Source organism: Dipodomys merriami, unplaced genomic scaffold (genome assembly GCF_024711535.1).
Source record: "Dipodomys merriami isolate MVZ:Mamm:240054 unplaced genomic scaffold, mDipMer1.0.p SCAF_4, whole genome shotgun sequence".
Taxonomy (NCBI): Eukaryota; Metazoa; Chordata; class Mammalia; order Rodentia; family Heteromyidae; genus Dipodomys; species Dipodomys merriami.
The window spans coordinates 32,795,361-32,814,564 of record NW_027205603.1 but is presented as its reverse complement, the minus strand read 5'-3'; the positions used below and the strand labels follow the sequence as shown (position 1 = coordinate 32,814,564).

Genomic DNA, 19,204 nt, shown 5'->3' with positions numbered 1-19,204 from the left:
AAGGCAGCACAATCAACCCAGATTAGGGCTCCAAAGTATTTCTTTAGATGCTAAGAATGGTATGTGTTTGATAGTGCACATAAAAGGGACTGAGAGCAAGCACTTGTCACAGCCAAAGCCAGCAGGGTCTCCTCATGGCCCTAGGGAAAGTTCTCCATGGCAAAGAGTGTCAAATGCTGACAGACAGGGGTAACAAACAAGGCTTCAGAGATTCTTCACATTCTCTTGCTCCTGCTACATCTGGCACACATCCAGGCATCAACTGCCTAGACTACAGAAAGCAGCAGCTGGTGAGCCACATTAGCAAGGAGACCCTCAGGGCTACCCCTGTTCCAGAACTCTGTTCACCAACTGCTATTCACTCAAACAGCTGGATCTGAGCAGAGAGCCAAGGAGTCGTTAGAGTTTTATGTGTACAACTGTTTTGATATAGACTGTCTGCTAGAGGCAAAGATAATGATAACTTTCAAGGCTTGCATGTTGGACTGGAAGGTTGCTGATATTCAATGGAACAGAGCAAATAGAAGAATTGTGAAACACACACAGCTTTAACACTGACACCAAGGTCTTCAGTTTGGTCTGTATCATGGAAGTGTGCAATTTTCACACTCTTTAGTAAATAATCCAGCCAACATTACTGCAAATTCTTTGAGGAGGGGCAAGATGGATTCCAGTTACACCAAAAAATGATATTTTAAAAATGATAATGCAACGTGGCAACATGATTTTTTTTCTTTTTCTTTTCAAAGAAAATCCAAAGGAAATAAAGGTAGATATGTGCTTAAAACATACCTATAAAATGTCTGTAAAGTTTATCACGAGTTCAGTTCTTCTGCCTGGTATTCTTCAGGAACAAACACATATTAGGACAAGGCAAATCCTGAAGGAGAATGAATATTCCATATCTACTTTTGTTTCCTGACAGATTTTAGTATGATTTTTCACTTTGCATAAGTTGGAAAAAGTTTTGGAGGAATTCACATGAAATTTCCTTTTCATCACTATAATACTCCTCCATCATTCTAATTTATAATTTTAAATTTATATCTTGGTCCTAAATAGCATATATGGAAGGTTTAACATAACATATCAGGTTTTTGAAAAAATAAATTCTAGCTGCACTTTAAAATGGACTAGATTTTTCAAGTGGGGAGAAGAACATTCAGAACTATTATAAACTAATACACTAATGATGTAAATGACTTTTAGCCAAGACAACATGAAAATAGAAAGTTTACTTCCCTTGAAAATAAATAAAATGAGAAATACACACATTAGAAAGTACCTTCTAGATATCTTAGCCCTGTATTTAGCTAATGGCATTTCTGAGAGATTAACAGAGATTTATACTACTGTTTACATGAAGCCAGTATCATGAGTCCTAGCAGTGCTAGAATAAAACATCTCTTCAATGTAACTCAAGAAATATGTGAGGACTTACCATGTATTATACTACCTGTGCTAGATTCAAAGGCTACAGTAGTGAAGAGTTGTAGATTGAATCCCTGCTATGTTGGATTTTAATGAATTACATTGTATTATTTAAGATTATATTCAGTTGAATATAAAAGAAAGCCCCATTGATGATGAATTAATCTGCAAAGATGATCACAGTAAAGACACCATAGTAGCAAGTTGTCCAACTCCATGATAACCAGACACTTAACCTCTTCTTTGTTTCACCTACATTCTTTGAGTACTGCCTGAATCATTAGCTCATATTTTCACCAATAATAAGAAGCAAAGAGCAAAAGTAGAGGAGCTTTTCTTTTTAAGGAAACTTCTTGAGAGCCTCTGTACAACATTTTCACTTATATTTCATGGTGAACTGACTATATGTAGCTGCAAGGGAGTCATGAATGCTCTCCTTTGTTACTCGCTAAGCCAGACTGTTACCTACCAGAGGCTTCTTCCTCACGGACAAAAGAAGAATGTTAGAAATAACAGCCTGATGTTCCTACAAAAAAGAAGTAGACACTAACCAAATCTTTTCATCTTATGATTAATGCTAGTGAAGTTCAAAGGAAAAAAAAGAAAAATAACTCAACAAGCTGGTTAAAGTTTATAAGGATATTAGTCACTCTTCCATTTATATATTGATACACATAATACTTTTTGAATACTTGGAATAACATTGAATTAAGAAGAGCTCTCAAGAAGGATTGAAAATGCCTTAGTCATGGGATTAATGGAGATGATGACTGTCTAGAAAAAAATTTTTAAGTATAGAAAGAAAGTGCAAAGAAAATGGTAGGTCAATGTAAGAAAGTTCTTGGAGCTTTGAGGATAAGCTGACTTTTGGGGATGTGGAGAACTTTGGACACTGTCCCTGAGCTCTTTTGCTCAAGACTACCACTTCGAGCCTCAGCTCCACTTCCATTTTTCTGGTGGTTAATTGTATTAAGAGTCTCACAGACTTTCCTGCCCAGGCTGGCTTTGAACTATGATCCTCATATCTCAGCCTCCTGAGTAGTTAGGATTACAGGCATGAGCCACAAGTGCCTGGTGATACACTGACTTTTGAACTTGGGAGAGGAGAGTTTGCTGTATAGCACAATAGTCATCTATGGGCACATATTCCATGCCCCTATATGATAAAGGGCTAACAGTAGGAAACATTAGGACATTTGAGAGTAAGCCTGAAAATAGCAAAACAGTGCATATTACCACTTATGCATATTTTCGTGTGTGTGTGTGTGTGTGTGTGTGTGTGTGTGTGTGTTTCTGAAGATTGAACTAAGGGCTTGCACTTAATGGGCGAGAGCTCTACCACTCCAGCTGTACTCTCAGTCCTTCTGACTTTTAGTTTGTTTTTCAAATAGGATCTCATGCTTCCACATGAGTGGCTTCAGACTATGTCATCCCATCTCTGTTTTTTGTTTGTTTGTCAGTCATGGGACCTGAACTCTGGTCTTAGCTCTTCAGCTCAAGGCTAGCACTCTCCTCCTTGAGCCATAGTGCCATTTCCAGCTTTTTCTGCTTATGTGGTGCTGAGGGATTAAACCCAGGGCCTCATGCATGCAAGGCAAGCACTCTACCACTGAGCCACCTTCCCAGCCCCCTATCTCTATTTTGAAGGATGAGCTGGGATTACAAGCATGCATCACTACAGCAGGCTCTTCTCTGTTCTTAGAAAAGTCAGTTTTGACTTTTTTTGATAGCATCTAAAAATGTCAGTATTTTCTGTGAAAGCTGTCATAGGAAGAGGACAGTTGTAGAGGTTCTAAGAACATTTGAGAAGAAATACAGACTTTAGTAAGTGTCAGTGGAGGCAATATAAATAACTGGATTAAGAAGAAACAATTGATAATTCAAATAGACAACATTTGAAAAGAATTATTAATTACTGCTAATTGATTAAAACCCTCTCTATGGGATATGTAAAATGTGGAATCAGCTGCTTAATTCCATGGGAAGAATTTAGGATTGAAATTGGGTAATGCAGATTTTTAATTCTAAACCAGTTTATGGCAAGCCATCTAACCTGTCTAGGTTTTTCTTATTTGTTAATTTATAATTACATATATATACATTTTTTCAACCAACAACCAACTATTTGTACTGTATCTACATCTCCCAAATTTCCTCCCCTATAAACTGTCTCTGAAAGATCCTGTCACTATAACATGCGTCATTAAATAGTAATAGCTACTTAATGAAAGACTTCATGAAAAGGAATTATGATCTGCTTTTAGAGAATGAGAGGTACACAGTTTGGGTTACTGGGAAAAAAGTTAAACTACAAAATGGTGAAGCCAGCCTAGAGGAGCACATGTCTAAGACACTGAGACTTTAGTCCGAAGATAGAGAGGTCCAGTTGGGGTGAAATCTTGACTGAGACCTCAGAACTGGGTCTATCACCCTGTTACAGAGAAAGAATATAGGGCAAGCATGGGTCCCTGAACAGCTACAGATCATTTAAGCTTCATGACATGACTACAGCTCATTGTTAGAAAGTAATCTTATTATCATAGACAAAACTAGAAGCAAAGCCTACACCCGGCTCCTCAATTGACCTTCACAATATTTCCAAGTCACAGGAATATTTTTGGTATTTACTAAGCATATTTAATGTAGTAATGTTTTTAAAGGAAACAGTAGGATAATGTTATTAGTTTGATTTTTCTCAGTCTCAGCATGTAATTTTAAGCATTTTTCAGTACACTATACCTTCTTTTTTCCATAGTTATTTTTTTCTTTCTTGTCTTAATTGTTCTTCACCTACCTAAATTTTGTCAAGCCCTCTAAGGGGGTACCACAAAATACTCACCATTATTTTAAGATTGAAAATACTGCAGAAATACTAAGTGAAATCCATCATACTCATCTTACACAATGCATTTGACCTCTAGATAACGTTAAGCATTTCATCCTCCAATGCTTTTAATTCTAATCCTTGCAGAGATGAAATTCATTGCTTGAATTACAAGAGTGAGTCTCATTAGGGCTAAAAAGCAGTGACCCAAATAGCATAATGGATTGATATATGGTGACCTTGCAATTTTACAGTTTTACTTTAAAATCTGACTGTGCCACCAAATCATTCCAATAATCGATTGACCAATACCAGTCTTTAAACATTCTGAGTCTGTTAGTTAGCAAGTCATTCTGACTAATATTAGCCTATAAAGAATTACACTGAGAATGATAGTTCATTTATGAACTTCTAAAACCTTTCTTTAATGATCAGAATGGGGGGAAATGAGGTTTAATGAATGTATGTGATGTTATCATTAATTGGACAATTTGGTCACTTGAATAAGCATCAACGGTTTGAAACTTACACCATATAAATATACTATCATAATATACATGATGTGTCTACATATCACTATGACAGAATGGTTATAAGCATTTACTATCAAATTCTACTTTGTTTATTTGTTTATAACTGTGGGAGTGCAACCTAGAACCTTGAACATGTTTGGAAGGCACACTAATGCTGAGCTACATCTCCCATTTCTTCACTTGGCACTACTATTTTGTGTGTGTGTGTACCAGTACTGGAGCTTGAACTAAAGGCTATATGCACTTGCTTGGCTTTTTGCTCCAGGGTGGTGCTCTGTCGCTTTGAGCCACAACTCTACTTCCAGCTTTTTACTGGATAATTGGAGAGAGAGTCTCTTTTATGTTTTTTTCTGCCAGAAAAGATTTCCTGGATTCATGAAACATAGATCTCAGCCTCCTGAGTATAGGATTACAAGCAAGAATCATAGTGCCCAGCATTTGGAACTCTTTAAGTTGATATACAATTTGGATTATTATACCCCCATAAAAAACTTACATGTACATAGCTCAACAGAATATCCTGGAGTCTACAAAATTAAAAGAAAAATTTTGCCATAAACATGTTTCTGAAAGTTTATGTATTTTAATTAATTAGTTTATTTATTCATTTGTTTATTTTAGATGCAAGATATACGGAATCCAGAAGGAGCTCAGTACAGCTCCCATCCCCAGATGGCAGCCATGAGGCCAAGGGGTCAGCCTGCAGACCTCAGACAGCAACCAGGCATGATGCAGCATGGCCAGCTGACCACCATCAACCAATCCCAGCTGAGTGCTCAGCTCGGTTTGAACATGGCAGGAAGCAACGTCCAACACAATTCACCTTCTCCACCAGGGAGCAAATCTGCAACTCCTTCTCCATCCAGTTCAGTGCATGAAGATGAAGGCGATGATACCTCTAAGGTAGGAATTAGGTGACTTTTAGGACACATGTTTATCTCCTTCCTTGACCTCCCTATGAAAAATATAGACTTACCCCTCAAGGAAAGGGATCTACCCTTCTTGATCTCATTGTGAGGAGTCTTAAGTTTTTATTCTTCAAAGGTGAAATATAAATGGAAAGTGTACACTTGATTGATGAAGCAAGGTTACATACTAGAAGGATTAAACATTATGGCTGGGCAGTTACACTTTTTTTTTTCTGGTCCTGGGGCTTGAACTCTGGGTATGGATGCTGTCACTTAGCTTCTTTTGCTCAAGGCTAGTGCTCGACCACCTGAGCCACAGTGCCACTTTCAGCTTTTTCTGAGTAGTTTATTGGAGATAAGAGTCTTACAGACTTTTCTGCCTGGGCAAGCTTTAAACCATGATCCTCAGATCTCAGCCTCCTGAACTGCTAAGATTACAGGCATGAGCCCACTGGTGCCCAGCTACCAATTACACTTTTAAGTCCCTAAAACATATTCTCAACACAAATGTATTTAGAATTAAAGTCATTTATACCTCAAAGTGCCTGGTCCTCAGAGACGAGTAAGACAGAATAAATATTGTAGGACTCAACTGCCAAATTGAAGCCTAATGTCATTCATTCAAAAACATCTATTTCAGTGTTACTGGTTTAAGAAGGCAACAGCCCTATGTGAGTACAGAGAAGTCAGCAAGTATGTGTGTGTGTGTGTGTGTGTGTGTGTGTGTGTGTGTGTGTGTGTGTGTGTGTGTATGCACAAACACATCTCTCAAACAACCTTTCCATATTGAGGGTAAGGTCATGTAAGGACAAAAAAAAAATGGCTGACTGCCTTCCCAAAACAGAGGCCTGTGTATTTGTTTAATACATTTTGTTACCACTATGCCAGTGTGGTTGTGTTACTTGTCTGTCCCTGTAGTGCCATTCTGCTAAGTTATTAGATTGAAAGATGGGTCTTAAATGCCCTTAGACCAGAAATTAATTACAAAAGTCAGTTAGCTCTTAATAGTACTAGAGGCAACTTGAAAAAAATGGATGCACCAGAATTCTAAAATCACTCATCTTTTTCTGCCTTTGTTATTGTTGAGTCATGCACCATCCGGAATCATCCTGGTGAGAACACTTGTGACTATTTACTGTCGAAAACATTCACTTTTAAATGAATATTATCTATTTCTCCTATTTTTCTTCTTTAAAAATCTTACTAGTAGATGTTAGGTTTTTAAAGCGGCTGCCGAGTAAGAACAGTGCCACACATGTGGAATTCAGGTAAGGGGTAGGTTTATTCATCATTCCGGCTGGCACCCGGCCAGGTTGGCACTCCACACTGCTAGGAAAGAGGCCATCTGGCCCTGGGCTAAGCCTTATTTGGGGTAGGGGCAGAAAAGATGTGGCCAGGTAAAGGGAGGTAGAACCAAGGGGAGAAAGGTATGGCCATATCCAGTCCAGATGTGACCTCAGCGGATGCAGATGTGACCTCTTCAGTTGTCAGTTGTCTAGGTGATACAGGTACTGCATGTTGACTTGGCTGAGAGGAAGGCAGAGCCTGCTTGCCCTCCAGGAGCAGACCTTAAAGTAGAGTGACTGTGTTACCATTCTCTTTTCCTTTCACTTTTATGAGAACTTTGTTTTGGGGGAAATTAAACTGACCCCAGGCTGCACAATGCAATGATGTGTTAACAATGGGTTTTTAATAATGGATTAATTTCCAGTAGCTATATTTATTTTTTAAAGGTGCAGATGAATTGTGATCCATATATTGATGTAGCCTGATAAAAAAACATAGCTACAGAAATAACTATATTTTTTACATGTTTGGTGCTGTGGTTTTTGTCCTGGAGAGACTGTCCCTTAAAGGACTTACCCTTCCTAGGGGAGCAGAAGACTCCCCTGTGAGCTCTGCTTTAATATACAAACCAAGTCATGTGCCACTAGTAGCTCACACCTGTAATCCTAGCTAACTCAAGAGGCTGAGATCTGATAATCTTGGTTCAAAGCCAGCCCAGGCAATAAAGTCTGTGAGACTCTTGTCTCCAATTAATCAACAAAAAGCCAAAATTAGAGATATAGCTCAAGTGGTGGAATGACAGCCTGGAGTGAAAAAGGGAAGTAATAGCATAAGGACCTGAGTTGAAGACCCAGGATCCAACACACACACACACACACACACACACACACACACACACACACACACACACACACACACACACACACACACACACACACACACACACACACACACACACACACACACACACACACACACACACACACACACACACACACACACCCCTGAGCTCCTCCCGGCCCAGGAGTTCCCACCATAGATCTGGCCCCTCCCTCTCCTCCCAGAACCACCTGAGCTCCCATCTACCTCACTTCCTGTCCCCAGACCCTCCTGCTACCTGGATAGTGAAGGGTGCCATGTGCTTCTTCTTGGGGGAAATATGGCTCCTCTAATAAACCTTATAATAATCTTTCTCCTGTGCCTGCCTACCTCTGTGTGGTCCCTTATCAAACTCTCACACACCAGATCAGTCTCCCCCACTCCAGGGCAACTAAACAGACAACTAGAGACATGCCATATTGTTCAGAGTCTTATGATATTATTCAAGCTATTCAGTCCTAAAATTTCTCACAGATCCCTGAATCAGACTCAGCCCTATCCTTCTTTCTGCTTCCTGGATGCTTCCACATATGGCTGGCATACCTGCCTTTGTGAGCTGTGGACCCTGGAGCATGAACTTCCTTTGTGACAATCATTTCTGTGTTGTCTTCTCATTACTGGTTCTAGCATCTGCCATGCCCAAATATCACAACAGCTGCACAACGAACATTGCAATGTCAATTCCCTCCACCCTTATGATCTCTCCTTGTTATCTGTGAGTCCCCCCAATAAATACTCTAATGGCACCTAATGGCCAATGAGTACCAGGACCTAAATGTAAACACCAAGAATTGATTTGTGGATAGTGATATGAATGTTGGATTATGTATATATGATTCTAGTCAATTTCCTAAAGAAGGAATGATATGTATTATATTTTAAGGGGGAGAAAAAGTTAATGTTCTGCTCATTGTAAAGATCAGTTTGTATACAGTATCGGGCTTGTATATTTATCAGTATTACTTACTGACATGTCAGGAAATTAAATGCAAGATCAGTTATTATCTTCTAAATGTATCTATTATGTAAGATTATTCTTAATTACAACTGTATTTTTCACATTCTTCAACTTATTTGAGTAGACAAGTGAACAGAAATCTGAAATTCAATTTATGGGTTACTGTTAACTTCTTAAATCTAAATTTCATGATTTTGGTGAAGCAAAAATTTGTATGTTATAGGTTTCCATGCTGGTGCATGGAATCTTTCCGGTGGGTTTCCTATCCAGTTACTCAATATTCACATCCCCAAGTAATATCTGGTTCTCTATTAGTGACTGTATAAGCATTGGATAGATTTCATACCCTATAATGGTAGGTTCTTCAATTATTGATTTGTGCAGGTATAGGGATATTTTTCTCAAGAATGAATGAGTTAAAAATAGATTTTTTGCCTCCATAAACATTCACAAAGTCCTGTATTTCTTAAGTATATTTTCCATCTCAAAAAAAATTTACCCTCCCATTCCAAGTCTGCTTACCATTCTTTACCTTTTCTTCAATTCAGAATCCTCTTACTGATGGGGCTGGGAAGGTGGCTCAGTGGTAGAGTGCTTGCTTTGCATGCATAAGGCCCTGAGTTTGATTCCTCAGCACCACATAAGCAAAAAGAAAAAAACTGGAAGTGGCGCTGTGGCTCAAGTGGTAAAGCACTAGCCTTGAGCTGAAGAGCTGGGGGACAGCGCCCAGTCCCACAGTTCAGGACCCACGACCGGACCCCACCCCCCAGAATCCTCTTACTGATTTATCTAACTTGTATTTATTAAATTGCTAGAAAAATCCTTTGATGAAGTGGTGGAGTATTTTTTTTATCACAGTTAAGAATTAAAGTGATATTTTTCCTTTCTATTTGAGAAGGAGGATTTATGTGGAATGTTGTATTGCAACAGCTACAGTTAAATGGGAAACAGCATTAAGTCAAAAAGATCATTTAAATCATTTTTTAACAGGAGAACCAAAAAAGAAATATTGAGTTCCACAGGAGAAAAGACACCTTTTAAAGCTTCCCTCTTAATACTTTGTGCTCTCTTAAGCAATTACATATTGATTCCAGTTTGCCTAATTGAACAATTAAACAAAATAAGTCTGTTTTGACAGAGAGAAATATTGTAAATACATCACTAGAATTAATTACCACCTTATAAACAGTTCCCATGATTTTGATTGCTCTGAAGCTGTGTTGACAGCTTTAAGTCATAAATGAGACATATAGTAATACATCAAAGAAATATAAACTTAGACAGCTTGTGGTTCTAAGCCTGTAATCCAGTACTTGTAATTTAACAGACACTTTAAGACACTTAAAGTATCTGGCATTACAAGTATATTTTTGGCACAGGTTTTCCTTGAGGGAAATTATAGGCTAAGAATCACAGTATATATTTATTCTTTCTTCTACTTTTTTTCTGTTGAAAGTATCCTTATGTTTTATATGTATCTCTTGTAAATGATATATAGTTAGATGATCTTTTACTTTTGAAAAGAACTTTTATAGCACTTACGCTAGTATACATACTAAAGTCCTTTGGTTTGTTTTTCAAGTGTGATGTTATTTGCCCCACAAATGTTGTATGTTACCTTGTCTTATCTCCTTAAAATTATTTGGCTTATTCTTGTTTCATTATTTCTGATTTTAATATTGGTAATTTTATATTCTTCTACTTCTACTTCTTTTAGTAGCCTCCCCAGGGACACCACTGGGAAAGGTTAAAGTAGATTGATAACCTTTGTTCTCTCTCTGGGATTACATTCAACCCAAACACCTTTCCTCCTCTTTGTATTTTGAGTTCTTATGACTATTGTTCATTTGAATTATAATTTGATATAATTACTTAATTTAATAAACTTTTTGAAGTACTATGTTTTATTATTTCCTTTGGGTTTACTTACAGGTTTATTTTTTTAACCTGACATAATTTGATAGCTTTAAAATGTCCTTTCGGTAGGATCTTCTGGGGACATAATTTTGCTAGGTGAAGAATTCCAGATGGACAATTCTCTTTTGGCATTCTATAATTCTATTGACTCTAGGTTTCCATTGTTACCTTTGAAAGAGTACAGTTTCCCTATCTTTCTTTGGAAGTAATCTGCCTTTACTCTCTGACTGGTTGGAGATCTTCTACTTGTGTTGTCCTGGAGTTTTATTGTGACTTATGTGGGTTTCTTCACATATATCTTCAATTGAATTATCACTGTCTTCCATTATTTCCAGGAATTTTTCAACTATTACTTTTGTCCCATATTGTTTAGAGTGCATTCTTGTTCCCATTTCATTCTCTAACTCTCAGGAAATTAGGATGAGGTTAGATGTTCTAGCCTCTTTCACAACTCCAAAATGCAAAATCATCTGTTGAGGTTTTAATTGTAAATATGTTTTTAGAATTATGTTTTTCTCCTATTTGGTTATTTGCTCTAATCATTTTTATTCATCTAAACATGTTAAATACATTTGTTTCATATCCTCTCTAGGCTAATTCCAGTGTATGAAGTTTTTATGGTATGAATTGTTTTTTATGGGTATGCCAATAGAGGAGCTTGAACTCAGGGCCTTGGTGTTGTCCCTTAGCTTTTTTGATCAGGCTGGTGTTCTACCTCTTGAACTACAGCTCAACTTCAGGCTTTTTTGCTAGTCAAGTGGAGATAAGTGTCTTGGATTTGTCTGAACAGGCTGACTTCAAACAGTGATCCATCTCTCAGATTCTTGACTATCTAGAATTACAGGCATTGGCCAAGGTCACCAGCTCAATTGTTTTTGATTATTTTGTTTTTGGCTATAGGATGATAGCTGATAATTGAAATTTTGTAAGAATTATTATAAATCTAGTGTGAAAATAGATGCTTCTAAAGGTGATTTGTGTTTTTTTCTGCCAAATTACTGGGGCCATGAGAACCTAAAATCACATTTGGCTTTCAGTTTTCCAACCAGCCACTTGGTGCTATAAATCCTTGCAAATACTGGCTTCATTTAGGTATCACAAGACTTTTCACATGTTTCTGAATTACCATGGGACTTTTCCCCTTTAGTATCAAGATTTCATACTATAATCCTTGAAGCTCTAGGAGGACACACACAAGGAAAATTATTTCACTTCACCCTAGCACTGAGGCTGATTCTTTTTGTCTATAATGTAGTTCTGTGAACATCCTGCCATTGGTGAGCCATTGGGCTTTGTGTTCTTTCCTTCCTCCCTTGCTTCCCCACCCTCCCTCCCTCTCTCCATCTCCCTCCCGCCCTCTCCCCACCCCTCTCTCTTTCTTTTTCTTTTTTCCAGTCCTGAAGCTTGAACTCAGGGCCTGATCTCTGTCCCTGAACTTCTTCTGCTCAAAGCTAGCACTCTACCACTTGAGCCACAGCTATACTTCCCGGCCTTTTCTGAGTACTGTAGCCCTGTATCCCAACTGATTCATCCACACCTTGAAGATGAAAGCTGCCTTTAGTGTTCTACTTGTTTCTCTCAGTTCCTACTTTCATTTAGCTTTTGCCTCTGATCTTTTTTTGTTTTGTTTTGCTAATTTGTTCATTTGTTAATGCATGTGCTCTGCCATACTAGAGAGGAACAGAAAAGTTATGTCACTATGGCAGTATTAAATGAAAGTTTAGAGAAGTAGTCTGTATTTTGCCACTATCTACAGGCAAGGCTCCTGGTATAAAAAAAAAAATGTTGCACAGTTTTCTATAAACATTAAGTGAAATTAAACAGTGTTAGAACTAAATGTCATGTCACTATATCTAGCAATGGGACAGAATGTTTAAAATTGGGACTTGAAATTCTGGCATTTTCGATGCTGAAATATATTACAAGATATTATGCAGTTATTCAACACTTCACATGGAATACTATGTATGATTTTAAAAGAATTTTCAAGATATGAGTAACCAAACTAATAAATGTCCTTCATTTAGTTTTTCAGAGAACAATACCCATTTGTTGAGCCTAGAAAACTATAGCTAGTGCTAGGGAAAATGACAAAATCTGGCCAACTAGCCAGTACAGTTTCTAAATGATTGTTTCTAAAAATCCACTCAAGTAATTAAACTATACTATAGTATTTTCAAGGAGCACATGTTCTCAGATATATTCTAGATGACTGAGCAAATTTGATTAATTCATGGAATAAAAATAAAGTGAGAGTTAACATAGCTACCTGGCATTTAGTTCATCGGGACCATACCTCAACAGCTTGTGTTCTTTATAAGACAGAAGACACTCTACCAAAGAGAGGAAAAAAGTAAACATATTGCCCGACTCAGACAAATTTAGAAAAGATCAAATGGGTCCAACAGAATTGACAAGTCTAACTAGTAGGTGTATAACATTACAACCCACCTTTTCTTTTTCTCTCATTAAAATAATTTTTTCTGGAAAGTAGCCCAAACTCTCTATTTCACATAAGGCCACTGAGTGCCTGTACTAAATGCATCCAAAAATAATACTCAGCTCTGTTTGGCAGAATCAAAGATCCTTAAAACTGATTTTACAATACAAACTCCGGGACTGATACAATGCCCTGCAATAGTGAATCATTTCAAAAGTAAAACCCTTTATAAGCGTTTTTCTGTAATTAATGTTTTGAATCATTGAATGTACTGTTATTATTAATGATAATAATAAGCCCAATTGTAAAATGAAAGAAGTGTTAAAGCCTTGCTGATTTCACAGTAAGTAGATGACTTGCTTTCCATGCTTATTTGAATTTATTTTCAAGGGGATTTTTAGATAGCACCATTTAGAGAAAAAAAAAGAGAAGGAATTTAAGGTGCAAACTCTTCACTGATATAAACAGTATCACCCCCAAGAAGTGCTGTGGTGTGCCCTGTTTCTATGGTGAAGATTTTATAATATTTACTTTATATGATAAGAGTTATAAGTGGAGTTCTATGTTGTTTGTTCAGCCTATTATGCAGATGGTGCTTGATTAAAATCTATTTTAAACTACAGCGATTACTGCAAGCTAGTATGCATTAAGGAGCTCTCTCAGCCCCATTAAAGGCTTTGAGACCAAGGCAGTTTATTTTAAATATGCTTATAGACATTTCTAACTTCTCTAGGGACATTTCAATATTAGTAATCTCTTTGCATGATCATCTTTTTTTTTTTCTTTTGCAATACTGGAGATTGAACCCAGGGCCTTGTGCGTGTTTTGGCAAGTGCTTTACCACTGAGCCACACCTCTGGCTCCATTTCAGAGATAAGAATTTATATTCTGGGTACTTAAGAAATATTGTCTAAACCACACTGTTTGCACATGATATTTTTTGGGGGGGGGTCATGGGGCCTGAACTCTGAGCTCTTCACCTCAAGGCTAGCTCTCTACCACTTGAGCCACAGTGCCACTTCCAGCTTTTTTCTTTTTGTTTATGTGGTGCTGAGGAATCGAACCCAGGGCCTCATGCATGCAAGGCAAGCGCTCTACCACTGAGCCACCTTTCCAGCCCTGCACATGATTTTTGAATAATTGTTTTCTTATGATAAATAAGTTACATGCATTGCTATAATTAAGCAACAATATAAGACAGGAGGTGAACTAGAAATTTGAGAAATATGTCTATTTTGACAAGTAAGTTACAAACGCATGTGTCACTGTGTAAAGTTTATGTATAATAATTATTTATGAGTAATATTTATGTATTTATGGGTGCATTTATTTTGTCATTAGGTCTCTAATTAAATGTGACATAGGTTCATAGGTCATCAGGGCTACATTTAGGCTTCAGTTCAGTGATGTCTTTAGTTATTATTATTTCCATTCTAAGCCTTTCTGTAGTACTGTAGAATACAAGAGCAGAAATGCATAATGATCTACTTCATGTAAGGTATGTACTAAACCTATGAAGGATATAAAATTTAACAGGGCTTATTACTTATTTTCAATGTGCTTCTTACCATAAGGAGTGTATATTTTGCATTGTAAGTTTTCCCTATACTGCCATGCACCAGTGGCTGTAGCTACTCAGGGGGCTGAGATCTGAAGATTATGGTTCAAAGCCAGCCAAGGCACCCAAATCAGAAAGATCTTATCTCTAGTTATCCAGCAGAAAGCCAGAAGTAGAGGAGTAGCTCAAGAAGTAGAGTGACAGTCTTGAGTGATAAAGCTAGGAGAGAGTAAAAGGTCCATAATTAAAGCTCCAGTACAAGGACCAAAAGCAAAAAATCTCTTATACTGTAAAGTTTGACACTGGAATTAAATTTAACTCTCCAGTTGTAGAACCCTACCAGTATCACAAATACTATACCTTATAACAGTGTCCAATACTGTTCAGTCCATTATAGAAGCCAATAATAACCTGTGATTGCCAACATATTAACTCATTAAAAAATTTAATTTTTAAATTCTTCAGTTGCACTAGTCATATCTTAGTAGCCACTTGTGACTACCTTTTGGACCGTGCAGAGAACATTTTATCATTCCAGAAAGTTCAATGGGACAGTGTGCTATGCTGGACTATAAAAGTTAGAGAGCTTCTTAGAAAGTTAAGATATAAAATTACAAGTGTTTTATCCATCAATGCCAGGAATTCAGATCCAGAAAATGGCCAAAATTAAAATAGAAGGACATAAATCCATACCTCTAATTTTTATACCAGGATCATATTCATTATCATTGTGTTCATTCTGAATAGTTTGTGATCAGAAGAGCCACCTATTTTCAAAATACAATCCATTACTGGCATAAAAGAAAATCAAATTGTAGCAACCATTTCTTTTTTAAGAAGACTGTTCATGTGCTTTTTACATAAGTAACAACTATCTTTAGAAAGTAGGCCCACAAATTCCCAGTTTATTACCCAGAGTCCAAAATGGCAGCTTATTTCTGCATCAATTCCATGAAAATAAATTAGGAAAAAAGAAGAAAGAAAAAACCCACATATCAGGATTTTAATGCCAAATGTTCACAAGGCAAATAGCTTTACCAGGCACTGCCCAAGTACTTGGATGAAGGAAACAGCAAACCACATCAGTAAATTCTGTTACATTTTATCCTAACAGCAATGCTATTGGGCATACTTAGTAAGCCTTTGTACAAGAACGTTGGGAAATATAATTAACAGTTTTCTGCAAAGCATATTTTATTATTGTAAAAGTGATGATCTGTCACACACAGTTTTATCCTCCTTATGTAAGTCTTTTAAGAAAATCAGAGCATTGTTTCACATCATAAGTTGAGTTCTATGAGGCCAGTTCCATGAGTCATTAGAATATTATGATCCATGAATGATCCAGGTCAATTACCAAAGTGTAATTGAGTAATTGAATGTCTTGAATAATGACCATCTTATATCTATCTTTTAAGTTAGTCTTCTTGGATGACAGTTCTACTGCATGGAAAATAATTCAGGCTAAAAGTAAACATCATTATAAATTTAAATGGAAGGCATAGTATGACCTTTTTTTTCACCCAGTGCATGACAAAGAGAAGCACTGTTATGTGTAGTCTGCTTTAGTGGGGTAACACCCTAGTTTCTTAGCTTAGTGCCTCTCAGGTACACAACTACATTCCCAATTGAAGCTCCTGAGCTAACCCCCATTACACATTAAAAAACAAAATGTTTCCAGAGCATTGAAAGTATGGAGGCAAAAATCATGAAATGCTTCCCTCTACTATACTAAAACTTGAGAAAGACAGCATCCTGCTGACTGTACAAGACATGAGAGCAAAGTGGAAAAGGCTTCCTGATGACCAACTGAATGGATTGTTGTGGATTTTCTATGGGGTTGCTAAACATTGCTTCCACAATTTGGTTTTGATATGCATGATACTTGAACTTTTTACTGGGCCTCATCAGATCAGAAATTAGAGCCCTATTGTCAAAGACACAAGATAACTGCCCTAACATTCATTACCAAGCAAATAAGAATAAGTATCTGTGCTTTGAGTATCCACCAGTTTTGAACAATGTGAAAGGGAAGCTAAACAAATTGGAGAAATCCTTTAATAAGAATGCTTACATTGGATGATAGATTTATCTTTATGACTGGCATTTGATTATTTTTCAAAAAGATTGATATAATCTGCAAGTGTGAATATTTCAAGGTGTCATATCATTTGTAATTAAAATTTAAAATAAGCTTAGGCAATATTCCATATGGATATAGTTTCTCTTATCTATGTATCTCTCTTCATTTTGAAATAGTATTTGATTAAATAAGCCTTCTGATGCTATGATCATGCTTTCCATTTTGAAATAAAACTAGAACTTTTTTATGGTGTGATTGACAAATAAATTTGTATACATTTATAGTATACAACATGATGATTTGATATACATTGACATTGTGAAATGATTGCCCTAGCCAAATTAATTAACACCGCCAATTCTTACCTGCTCATCTCTCTATGTCATTTTCTCTCTTTTTATTTAAAAATTTTTAAACTTTATATTTAGGGTTTTTTGTGGTACTATGATTTAACCTCATTTAGTCACACTTCTAGCCCTTTTTGCTGGTCATTTGAAGATAGAGTTTCAGGCTTTTCAGCTACAATGGCTTCAGACCATAATCCTCTAGATACCAGCCTAAGAAGCTAGGACTAGGATTACAGGTCTACAGCCACCAATGTCTAACTTTTTTCTTTTCTTTCCTTCTATCATCCTTTCCCTCATTCCCTCTCTCTCTCTTTCTCTTTCTTTCTTTCTTTCTTCCTTTTTTTCTTTCCTTCTTTCTTTCTTTCTTTTTTGAAAAAGAATGCTTGAGGCCTACTCTTTATAAAATTTCAAATATACAATACAGCATTGTTAACTACAATCACCATATAAGAGCCTTCAACCATATATATTATTGTATAATTACAGGTTTAATATGTGCTATGAATGGAAATCTAAAGAACTAAACAAGCACATGACAGGAGTCTGAGTTGAGTTTGAATTATCATGGAGATCTGCAAACAGAAATGCCAGATAGCAGTTGTTTCTGTGCATAGAAAACTCAGGGGATGAGCCGGGCACCAGAGTCTCATGCCTGTAATACTAGCTACTCAGGAGGCTCATAATCTGAGTTGTGGTTCAAAGCCAGCCCAGGCAGGAAAAGTTCGTGATACATTTATCTCCAATAAACAACACAGAAAACTGGAAGTGGGCATGTGGTTCAAGTGGTAGAGCACTAGCCTTGAGCTGAAGAGCTGAGGGAAAGTGCCCAGGTCCAGAGTTCAAGTCCCACGACCAAGAAAGAAAGAAGGAAAGAAGGAAAAATAAAAAGAAAGAATGAAAGAAAGAGAGAGAAAGAAAGAAAGAAAGAAAGAAAGAAAGAAAGAAAGAAAGAAAGAAAGAAAGAAAGAAAGAAAGAAAGAAAGAAAGAAAGAAAGAAAGAAAAGGGAGGGAAGGAGGGAGGGAGGAAGGGGAAAAGGAGAGGAGAAGAGAGGAGAGGAGAGGACAGGAGAGGAGAGGAGAGGAGAGGAGAGGAGAGGAGGCAGGCAGGCAAGCTCAGGGGAATCATGAAGTTGACATCATCCAGCCACAATGGAAACCCTACATACTTAAAGATTAAATCAGTACAGATTCATAGGAAAGGGGGATTTACAGTAAAGGGGGAAAACCCCACCAGGAATGATACCCCATATAGCTGTGTGAAAAATAATGAGCCCAAGAAATAACTGTGAAACAAGCCACGCCAATAAACTAGGAGTAAAACTCAGAAAAGATGGTATTCTGGGACTGGTGGAAGAGAAAGCTTTCACAGTGAGAAATCAAGTGAGGACAACACTACAAAGTCCTTTGGAATTAGCAGTGTGGCCTTTGGCGACTGTACAGAATGCTGGGGGAAAGCACATAAAGTAATGGCAGCAGATGCATATAGCCAGAACCAACAACCCCTTGGAGGAACTTGGCTGTGAAGACCCAGTTATCCTTGAAACACAGAGAAATTTTGCTTATTTCCATTTTTTCCCTCAAGATATTTAAACACTGGTTGGAAAAGTAGACTGTGGCCAGTCTCCTACCTCTAGGAATCTGACTTCATCAGTGTAGTATAAGGTGTGAGAGTCGAGGTAGTTATGAAAACTTTCCAGGTGATTTGAATGTACAGCCATAATTTCAAGCCACTATGCTATTTCGTATCTGCCAGTGTGTATAGTTTGGAGCTAGTCTACATGATCACCTAGTCTGTCATGCTAGTCCTCTGACAAAATTTAGATGTGTCCAACAGTTTCACAGGATCACCCCAGACCTGACCAAAGGCAGTCATCACCTAGTGTTAATCTCCGCTAACATGATAGTGAAGAATTCCCTGCCTCCTTTAATCTGCTTCAGTAGAAAATTTCAGAATAGTCATCTTTCTAAATGCGTGTTTCTAAACAAAGACAAAAGAATTCATTCAGCTTTCTTCCTATTTTTTCTTGGTACTTCGACAG

The 19,204-nt window shown here is 37.2% G+C and overlaps 1 protein-coding gene across 4 annotated transcripts in view; it reads left to right on the top strand.

Moving 5' to 3' along the window:
- The window catches only part of Tox (thymocyte selection associated high mobility group box), a 308,061-nt gene that overhangs the window by 251,145 nt on the left and 37,712 nt on the right, over nucleotides 1-19,204 (top strand). For all 4 annotated transcript variants that reach the window (XM_069990773.1, XM_069990774.1, XM_069990776.1 and 1 more), the window contains exon 4: nucleotides 5,410-5,691. In XM_069990773.1, the coding sequence (XP_069846874.1) occupies nucleotides 5,410-5,691 (282 nt within the window). The remainder of the gene's footprint in view (nucleotides 1-5,409; nucleotides 5,692-19,204) is intronic.